Consider the following 11,267-nt stretch of genomic DNA (forward strand, 5'->3'; position numbering starts at 1 on the left):
ACACATCTTGGAAACAGAAACTCAGTTAATAAGGGTTCATGAGTTGACCAGTTTTACAGGGCTGGTGATGTACCTCAAACATTTCTCTTGGGAACACACAGGTTTTGAGTAGAAACCCCAGGGAACTCAAAAGACACCTTATATGCACAAGCTTAGCCATGCTGTGGAGGGAGTGTGGCTTCAAATATACTCATCTCTTCTGTTTCACCGCAACTCACAACACCCAGTCTCTGATGTTAGATGGTGCAGAGCATCAGTACCAGTCCGTGCAGTGTGGGATGCATTTAACAGCTTTGGAAGGGACCTGAGCAGCCCCTAGCTTTGCTTAGCTTGCAAGGGGCGTGAGCAGGAGCAACCTCACATGGTTCCATCTGAAGCGCAAGGAGACAGAAGGAGACATGGGTATCAATACACTGTCATAATTTTCTTCATGGAATTCCCTCTTGTCAGTTTGCATCTCTCTAATATGTCCATGACGAATTTGTTGGGATTGCTACCAAAGGTTCCACCCTGTCTTACTTGTATGCTTTTATGTAAGGTATAATCACACCTTTAAAGTTGGAGGTACAGTACCAGAGAATTTTGAAGAACTATAGGCAGAGGCAATCTAAACTGCCCACTAGTCATTCTACTGAAGCAGGGAAGACAGTGGGCTCAGCTGCAACGTGCTGAAGTTCCTTTCAAAGCAGAGTAGGGAAGAATGGAGGAGGCTCCTAGAATCTTTACAAAATGTATTGCTGGTAGTGATGAAGTAGAATGAAGGTACTGTGAGCCATGTATTCAGTCCAGAGAGTTTTGGTCTAAACTACGGAATGCATCAAACACTGAAGCTCAGATTGGTCCTTGGAGCCTCCCAGGATGGAGGGTAACTAAACAAGGGGTTCCATAGTTAAGATGATGATCTCTTTACACAACATCTCAGACCGGACAAACTGAGAAACAAGGCATGTAGGCATCTGTGGGGTGGGGACAGGTCAGGATGTACAATGATAGACTTCAGAATGCCTTAGTGGACCTTTGAGAAAACTGCAAATAACTGAAGAGTATGTACAGAAGACAAGGAGTGCTGGCTCCATCAGAGTCTCAGATAGTGGAGGACCGGCCACCATTGTGATTTCACAGAGACTCAGAGACAAGTAGAGGAACAGGAAAAGTTCATTGTGGAAGGAAGCTCCAGGTATCTTCTCATTATAGGCTGTTGCCCTGGGGCTGAGAGATGGTTAACCATAAGCACGGTACTTCAAATGTTTGGTTAGGGAATACTAAGTCCCTGTAGTCAAAAGTGAACACAGGACCAAGGACCTCTCCTCCCATTGATGGCCGACTAGGCCATCCTCTGCTACATATGTAGCTAGAGCCACAAGTTCCCCAGTATAGGGTAATGTCAGGACCAGAAATGGGAGTGGGTTGGTTATAGAGCAGGGGGAGGCAGGAGGGGATAGGGTATTTTCAGGGGGAAAACTATGAAAGGGGATCACATTTGAAATGTAAATTAAAAAAATATCTAATATAAAAAAAAAAGTGAACACAGTGGTTTTTTTTTTTTCCTGCAAGGAACACTGGGAAAATCATTGAAGCATCACAGTTGGTGCTGCAGTAAATTCTGCCCTGCATATTACCCCAAGGGAAAATATATCACCAGAAGACTCACGTGAAAATTTAAAGTGGGAACAGAAAAGCCACAAACTTTCAATTGATACATGATACCAAGACATCAGAACAACATCAGATCTGTGGTGAGCAACCCTCAACACTAGGAAAACAGGACCAAAATGTATTTCATGCTTTGAAAGTAAATATTGTGCATCCAAAAGTGTTACATCCATCAATATTTCTATTAAACCTGGTTAAAAATAAGAATGTCTCAAGCCAAACAAAACTTCAAGTAATTCATGGCAAAGAAGCTTGAGGAGCTGAAAGTTCTTAAAGCAGTACTATCTACAGAGCAGTAAGAGAAGAGGGGTGGATACCTGGGTCCTTCTTAGAAGGGGGATCAAAATACCCAAGGGAGGAGATATAGAGACAAAGTGTGGAGCAGAGACTGAAGGAAAGGCAATCCAGAGATGGTGTCCCATAGTTACATAACCCAGACACTATTGTGGAAACCAACAAGTGCTGGCTGACAGGAGCCTGATATAGCTGTCTCCTGAGAGGCTCTGCCAATGCCTGACAAATACACAGGTGGATGCTCACAGCCACCCATTGGACTGAGCACAGGGTCCCTAATGGAGGAGCTAGAGAAAGCACCCAAGGAGCAGAAGGGGTTTGCAACCCCATAGGAGGAACAAAAAACAATGTGAACTAACCAGTAACCCCAGAGCTCCCAGAGACTAACCCACCAACCAAAGAGTACACAAGGAAGGACACAAGATGGCATATGTAGCAGAGGATAGCCTTGTGGGACATCAATGAAAGGAGAGGCCCTTGGTCTTGTGAAAGCTTGATGTAGGGGAATGCCAGGGTGGGGAGGTGGGAGTGGGTGGGTGGATGCTCACAGTCAGCTATTGGATGGAACACAGGACCTCCTATGGAGGAGCTAGAGAAAGTATCCAAGGAGCTAAAGGGGTCTGCAACCCTATAGGTGGAACAACATGAACTAACCAGTACCCCCAGAGCTCGTGTCTCTAGCTGCATATGTAGCAGAAGATGACCTAGTCGGACATCATTGGGAAGAGAGGCCCCTTGGTGTTGCAAACTTTATATGCCCCAGTATAGGGGAATGCCAGGGCCAAGAAGTGGGAGTGGGTAGGTAGGGGAGCAGGGCGGGGGGTTATGGGGGACTTTTGGGATAACATTTGAAATGTAAATGAAGAAAATACCTAATAAAAAATTGGAAAAAATAAATAAATTATATAAGATTCATCTTTATAATTTATTTTAATTATCCAGATCTGTGGCATTAAATAAACTAATACATCTGTGCATTTCCCAATCCATCTCTAGAACCAGACCATCCCACTATTCCACATGCTATATCTGTGATGCTCACTGTCCTAGCAGTGTCACATAGGTGGACTCACACAAAACATGGGGATTTTCATTGCTTGTTCTCTCACTTAGCATAATACCTTCAAGGCTTGTCATGGTGAGAACAGAACGGCAAAACAGGCTTCCCTTTTCAGGGTCAGTGATCAGGTATCCTTGACATTGTCTTATCCATTCACCTGTGGACAGGAGAATTGAGTGCTGAAGGATGCTGACATGAAGATGCTATAGATACCCGTCTGAGCCCAGGCTTTCAGGTTCTGTTAGTCTCACGCAATGTAAGAAAGAAGGGTTTACTCCACTCACAGTCCAGGGGATATCAGTCCACTATGGCAGGGGAGACAGGGCTTTGTGTCTCCATGTGTACTGATAGGAGTGTGTGGGGTTTTGTGTCATGGCTGACCAGGAAGCAGACATCACAGGGCCACAAGCAAGTCTAGTATTAAAATTCCACATCATTCCCACTGCCAGGTAAATCCTACCTCCTAATGCACGCATTTCTCCCCAAACAGTGGCACTAACTGGGACCAAGGTTCAAATACATGGTTCTGTGGTGAATATTTTATATGTGATCCATAGCATTCTGCTCCTATACCCTAAATGCAGTGACTCCATCTTCAAAAGTTCCTATAGTTTTTTAGCTCTAATAGTGTAAAATGAGTCCGAAGGCTCATCTCTGACTCAAGGCAAGCTGTGATATGCAGTGTCATAGAATGAACTTTCCCATTTCCAGGGTTCAGGAGGATAGCAAGGGAAGAACAGTCCACGACAGACTGAACTCCAGCAGAGCAAACCCCAGTTACTATAGTTCCATGTGCAGCATATAGAACCTGTGGGTTTCTTCATCTTGCAGACCCTCTCTCTACTGTCCTGCTCCTTAAAGGACACAAGGGATCTCTCAGACTCAAGTGCACTCACTGACTCCAGCTTTCCTCAGTGGGCATCCCTCAGTCCTGGCATCTCTAACCATCTGGGTCTCCTGCTTACATCTGCTTTACCATCACAGCTTCACACACAGCAAGCTCAGCAGCTCCACCTGAAAGATTGACTTTGCCACCCATTTCTTTTGGAACCTTGATGCAAGACTGGAGGCCTCGTGACTCTTGCATTCTGAATATCAGAAAATGAGTATCCGTTATAACTGTGATTGTGAGATCAATGCTAGCTTTAATTTCAGCTAATTCTCCTGCCTTGCTTGTGTGGATTTTTCAAGAAAGATTTGCTTATTTTAAATTCACATGTGTGAATATTCTGTCTGTGTACTAAGTGCATTCCTGGTATTCACTGCTGCTAGACAGGAGCAAAGGCTCCCTGAAACTGGAGTCCTACAGTTGTCAGCTGCTCTGTAGATGCTGAGAACTGAACTGTAATCTTCTCAAAGGCCAGCAAGCACACTTCACCCCTTTCCACTTCCATTATGCTAATTTTTTTGACCAAAAAAGCAATTTTTTAATGCTATAGATTGTTGTGATCATGGTTATCACACTTATTTCAATACTTTATTACATTTATATACAAAAATATTGATATTGAATTCTCCTTATTTGAAAATTATGCTAATTTTATTACCACTTTCTGGAAGCCCTGATGCTAAGTGTCTAATCCCTCCTTCCCTCTCTGCTTTCCAGGTTTTTCCATGGGCTCCACTGTGCAGTCTCAAACCAGGGGCATCTGGATGTGGTGTGTGCCTCATCCCGAGAAACCTGACCACACCCTAGTTTTGCTTGACACCGAGAGCCTAGGAGATGTTGAGAAAGTAAGAATGAGGTTCAATTTGTGATTCAGCCTTGATATCTGAGTATTCTATGCTTTTTTCTATGCTGTCTTTAAATCTTTCATTATTATTATTTGTGTGTGTGTGTGTGTGTGTGTGTGTGTACATACCTATGTGTGCGTGGATGTGCACTTATAAGTGTGTGGGTTAGTTCATCACAAGTGTCATCTTGCATGAGTTACAGTGCACATGTGGAAGTTACAGGACACTATGTGGAATCAGTTATCTTTTCCACTGTGTGGGTTCTGGAATTTGAACTCAGGCTGTAAGGCTTGTAGTTTTTCAATAAGAATTTGAACATCATCATTGCCTCCTATACATTCATACTTACATGACATGTAGTCACGTTTAGCCAACAAAAAAAGGAGAATTTTCATAAGACTGGATTGTATAACAGCAAAATGGTAGTCTGCAGTATTAAAACACACACACACACACACACAGAGGAATTCCCAGCAGTCCTTGTGTGCATCATCACAAATGAATCTATAAACTAAGAGAACATTCACCCTGCAGGTGCTCTGAACAGCATCTGCAGGTTTAGTGTTGTTTCTGTTGTTTGGCTTTATACCTTGCATAGGTTACAAAGCTTTCATTTGTAAGGCTAATATGCCCTTTAATGAGTATGTGTTCTTTACTACTGCTAATTTGGAAAGTGACATAAGAACAAGACATACTCTCAACCTATTCATGTGCTCTGACTTCCAGGGTGACAACCAGAACGACTGCTGGATCTTTGCCCTGGTTATACTTCTAAGCAGAACCTTTGTCTACAACAGCATCGGGCCATCAACCAGCAGGCCATGGACCAGCTGCAGTATCCTTTCTATAGTTCATTCCAACCTTCATGACTCCAGATTTTTCTTAATGCAACATAAAATGATGGTAAGTCACATATATGTAGCAGGCAGTGTTCACACTGAAGTTAGGGATAAAGAGAATGAAGCTTTTGGTCTAGGTTTGGGAAGATGTGGAATTATTGTGGCCTTGGAAATCTGGAGCTTTGGATAGTGCTACAGTTGTTTCAGTGGCTTTCCTTAGTTAGCTGATCAGCTATGTGACAGAGCTGACAGACAGAATCAGAACAAGATGCTCCCCTGACCATCAAGATTTGGAGGACTCAGATGAATATGTGAGCTTCTTCCCAGACTTTGTGTGGACTCTGAGAGACTTCTGTCTTGAACTGAAAATAAATGGGCAACCTGTCTCAGCAGACGAATACCTAGAGAATTCCCTGAAGCTTCTTCAAGGTAAGAGACTTACAACTGGTAAATGAGAATACAAGAAAAACAAAACAAAACAAACAAAACTGCGAGTTCGGCTTCTTCTATCTATAATTTTCTTATACCTCGACTTCTTATTTCTTCTAGCTGACTTCACATAGAAATTAGTGTTTAATATATACTTTGTCAGATTGACTTGAGCATTTTCTCTTATTTATTTGTCTTTCAGAGTTTCATTTACAGAAATTAATTTGACTATTCTGCTTTAGAATGAAGATATATTTGAAAAGAAAGCTAGAATGAAGTGTTACATTCTCCAACTGTTAGAATAGTGTGGCCCCCAGACATGATGGGTTGCCAATAGGCTATGGAAACTAAATGATGCTGGATATATGGGTTTGCGTGTTGTCTGTGTGAATAGTCCACATTCTCCAAGTGGGTTGAATCCTTAGAAGCCACCTTTCCTGATAAGACTAGCAGAGCATTTATTATGCCTTTTACAAAAATTGGAAGATATTTAAAGCAGAAAACACTGCCCAACCCCCACACATTCCCATTCTCTTTTCTTGTTTTGTGTTGTCAGGATCTCACTATGTGATCCAGGCTGGCCTCAACTTATAATCCTCCTGCCTTCAAGTTTTGAGTGTTTTAGGATTTCAAATGTTCACATGATGGAATTTAAAACATATACTCAGCTCACACATCCTGACTGGGTATCCTGTTTTTCATTCCATCTAGGTTGTAGTCAAAAAGAAAAAGAAAAAGAGTTAAATCTGCCTCAGCTCTGTATCCGTAAATTCTTCCCAACTAAGAAATGCTTTGTCTTTGAGCGCCCAGCACCCGGGAAGAAGATTGGCCAGCTGGAATCACTGCAGGATAAGACCTGGACTCTGACTTCATGAAACAAGTGGCAGAGTTCTCTCCCTATGTTTTCAGGTCTTCCAAGATTAAAAAAATTCCAGGAGGCCTCAAGGTCAATGGACCGCGTAAGTCCTTTTGCAGACTCTCTGCTCACTGTATCATGAGACCATGGTATCATGAGACAGCAATGACCTACGTCAACTGTGAAGAAATGTTAGTCTATCACCACTGCACTGCTAAACTGCAGATGAAACCAGCACTTATAATCAGATTTTCTTTTTGGAAAAAGAGAAAAGGAAACAAAAGAAAGTTAAAAAAATGCTTTAACTCACCTGGGCACCATGGACTTAAGTAGACCAATAAGATAATCACTAAACAAGTATAGCTCTTAAATTTTAAAGTAAGTCCAATATAGTGTACATGGGGCTGCTCATTGTCAAGTTACCACACACAGAATGTTCTCTTAGGAATGGTAAGTATTCTAATCAAACTGACAGAGAGTCTTTGACCATGATTTGTTCCCAAATGGGAGTGATATTTACTATGCACAGTGTTGGCGATGCAGACAGCCATGAAGCAGGTATGGAGCCTGTTCTCATGGTGCCTATGTTAAAATGGATGCAAACATTCCATAGACACAGGCCCATGAAATCTCCATCCAGCATTCTTAGCCTTTAGGGTTGCAGGCACCTCATGAGAGGATCTTGCTAAGAGGAAAGTCTAATTCTATCAGTATGAGACAGAGGCTGGGATGCTTCCGTTTGTCATTCTTTCAAACGATGCTAAGGACACTGATGCTTTACAACGTCATATCTAGTGACTGGCATATCTAGAATTTCACAGAATAGACTTGTCTTCACCCATCTGTTGCAAATATTGTTACCTGTTTCCTGTTTATAGAACTAAAGAGTTTGGTGACAACCTATGTGATCACCATCAGCAATGGGTCTCTGCCCTGCATGGAGAGTGCTGTCCTGGCTCTGTCAGAAACAGAGAACTCAGCAGCAGTGTGAAAGATCATTGCCCACTATGACCAGCAGATGAGCCAGAGTCTGAAGCTGCCCACAGAGACCCTCCAGGAGCTGCTGGACGTGCACAGGAGCAGTGAGAAAGAAGCCATCAATATTTTCATGGAAAATTCCTTCAAAGATGTTGACCAAGTGTTCCTAACAAAATTAGAGGTAATTTTTTTCTCAAGTTTCTGGAATGTAGATTTTTAAAAGCAAGTCAAATGGGAGTTGTGATTAGGCAACTGCAACTAGATTTTGAAGTAGTAACAGATACCTATTAATAATCACAATAAATAAAAATGAATTGCAATAAACTCAAAACTTTGAAACATTTCTCCTATCATGAATAAGGTAGTAATATCCCCCTTCAATGAATTAATGACAGAGAGCCAATTAGTGTATCTGATCATATTGCATGCCCAGTGTCAGCAAACTGATTCAATATTCAAGCCAATAACAAATTCACATTGAGCCATGTTTAGTCCTTGTGTCATCTTTAACTCAGTCTGAAAAAGTAGTTTAACATCTAAAGGTGAAAATCTCTGCTCTGAACTTCACTGTCAAGGCGCAAGGATGACGTCAGTAAAAGCTGGCAACAGAGGAAGAGATCTAGTTACAGTCAGCACTCATATATTTTTCTTTGTTTTGCATTTGTGTTTGTTTTGTGTTTTGTGTTTGTTTTACTTTTAAGGAATTCTCCCCAATTCTAAATTCTAAACTCTGGCTTTCTTTTTCTTCTTATTTTTTCTTCATGTATTTATTATTATTATTATTATCATTATTATTATTATTATATTAAAGACGGAATTAGAAAGAAAACAAAGGGAATTCTGTAAGAAGAATCAAGAGGCATCCTCAGATCGCTGCTCAGTTCTGCTTCAGGATATTTTTGGTCCACTAGAAGAAGACTTGAAGCAGGGTGTTTTTTTACAAACCAACGGGTTACTGTCTTTTCAACCAGAAGATACAGGAGTTGAAGAGAAAGTACTATGAGGAACCTGGGAAGGGGGTGCAGGTAACCAGGGTTCTTCATGCTCTGGGAAGTTTTTTACCATCAGGCTGCAGTGTCCCCAGGCATCACTGGGGAACTCCAGCGTATGCTGTTTGTGTGTCACATACCTGAAGGTCTTCATACTGGATATTTCCTGCTCATCCATCAGAGACACTACACTCACTTAACAATTGAGTTCAAACTGACCACCTTAGCCACCAGTGTGACTGTCACCCTCTGTTTCAGCTAGACTCTTTATGTTGCAAAGAACTCAATGACAACCCCTTAAACAAAACTTATAATTCATCAGTTTGGGCTTCACATTATCTTATTTATTTATTTATTTATTTATTTATTTATTTATTTATTTATTTATAAGTCTGTGAACAGTATTTTACTGAAACAGTTCATAACACAGAAAAGCTGTCTAAACTGTACAGTTACTGTCTCACACAATGACAGATCCATTTGCAAAGACTCATATGAATACAATAAATAGGAGGTTTACATACTAATTTATACACAGAAACTGCCCCACAGCCGTAAAATTTTATATTTAACAGTGCAACATATCATTTAGTCATCATTTAGTGCAACATATCATTTAGTCATCTGATTTATTTTACAAGTTTCTACTGTATGTGCAGAGTGAGGTAACAGCAATTCAGAGGGGCAGGTGCTTAACTTGGCTGAGATAGTCTGGGCATTTTTGTATGCCTCTATCCTTATGGCTAGCCAGTTCCTGGAATGACTTCACAGCAACAGCCTTTGTTCTTTGCCCTTGGCCCAAAAAGGCCTCCTAATTAGCAAGCCGCATGAGTCATGGACCTTGAATTTAATTTTCTTTCATTCCCCTCTTCTTCTACTAAATAATTCTAATCTTAGAATTTTACAGGTCTATATCTCTATGTGGGGAATAGAAATCATACTCTTCTTCTATCTTAACTATAGGTTGGTATTGACGCTGGAGGACCATAAGCTGCACTGCATTCACTCTATCTTTAACATGGGAACAAAAACAGAATAAGAAGGGACAGTAAACAGGACTAGGCAGGGACCCATCCAGTTAGACTTGAGGGTCTGGGCATGATGCAGGTGCACATAGATCAGATCGCTGACTGGAACTGGTGAGATGTCTTTGGGGTACCCGGCTCGTTTGCTGTAGCCAGTTGTGACTAGACTTCTTTCTGCATCACCTGCAAGCCTTTTAACGTAGCATATAGATTATTATTATAACAAAATATGAGCTCAAACACATCATTTTTTAGACAGTGATGGGCATGGGAGCCCCATAAAGGATCTCAAAAAGAGTAAGGCTGAATCAAGAGGGAGTATTTTCAGTTCTAAATAGGGCAAGGGGAAGGAGCATCAAGTCTGCGCCAGTCTGTGTGGTTAATTTTGTCAAGGTTTCTTTTAGAGTTCTGTTTATCTTCTCTACCTGTCCTGAACTTTGGGGCCTGTATGCACGATGTAACTTCTAATCAATCTCTAATATCTTGGCCAGTTCCTGACTTACTTGGGCAAGAAAGGCAGGTCCGTTAACCACACCTTTTAATTTTTTTTGGCCCCCAAGTGGGTCAAGTAATGTAAGTTGGTAACATACTTGTGTCCTTCTTCTCATGGGAGAACTAGTTCCTTTACCAGTCCTAGTTTGTCCATAACTTGATAGTCCTCAGGGGTGTATCTAAAGCTGGTCTCTCTGACATCATAATCTTTATGCCAGGATCATTGCTCTTTGGGCCGCCTGCTTGGCGGTTAGATCTGCCATCTGATTCTATTTAGCCACAGCATCTTAGATCTTTTTCTGCAGATGTCAACAGCTCTCTTTGTCTGTATATTGCTCCATACAGTGGCAAAAGTATACCTGCTTTCAGTGTAAATGTTGATAGACTTCCCTTTTGCCATTCGTAGAGCTTGTATCAAAGCCACAAGTTCGGCTTTCTGAGATGACGTCCCTTCAGGGAGGCTGCTGGCCCAGATCACCTGCTTTCTGTCCACCACTGCACTGCTGTCCCCACCTTCCACTTACCTTTAACCATGAAGCTATTGTCATCCGGGTACCAGATCGAACTCTCAGGGCAAGACTGATCTGATCCTTCAAATTATTTTGAGTACCAGTTTCTTCTGCCAGAATGTTAGCTCAGTGATGAGTAGGTGAAGTTTCAGGCAGTAGGGTAGCGGGATTGAGGACAGCGGGGGTGTGGGGGGAGCGAAGGCCACTCGTTCAGTCAACAAAAGCTCTGAAAATGTGTCCATCGGTCAGGGGGACTGTTGGATAATGCTTTTAAGAGCATGGGGTGGGGCTGGTGAGATGGCTCAGTGGGTAAGAGCACCTGACTGCTCTTCCGAAGGTCCAGAGTTCAAATCCCAGCAACCACATGGTGGCTCACAACCATCCACAACGAGATCTGGCGCCCTCTTCT

The 11,267-nt window shown here is 41.9% G+C and overlaps 1 protein-coding gene across 1 annotated transcript in view; it reads left to right on the plus strand.

The window, feature by feature from the left end:
• Positions 1-158: 158 nt before the first annotated feature.
• LOC110291948 (guanylate-binding protein 1-like) overlaps positions 159-11,267 on the plus strand; it is a 15,348-nt gene continuing 4,239 nt past the window's right edge. The window contains 10 exon segments of the mRNA XM_029475550.1: positions 159-273; positions 4,614-4,741; positions 5,468-5,543; positions 5,546-5,576; positions 5,813-6,009; positions 6,721-6,858; positions 6,861-6,968; positions 7,744-8,024; positions 8,655-8,777; positions 8,779-8,868. Coding sequence (XP_029331410.1) covers positions 159-273; positions 4,614-4,741; positions 5,468-5,543; positions 5,546-5,576; positions 5,813-6,009; positions 6,721-6,858; positions 6,861-6,968; positions 7,744-8,024; positions 8,655-8,777; positions 8,779-8,868 — 1,287 coding nt within the window.

This window comes from Mus caroli, chromosome 3 (genome assembly GCF_900094665.2).
Source record: "Mus caroli chromosome 3, CAROLI_EIJ_v1.1, whole genome shotgun sequence".
NCBI lineage: Eukaryota > Metazoa > Chordata > Mammalia > Rodentia > Muridae > Mus > Mus caroli.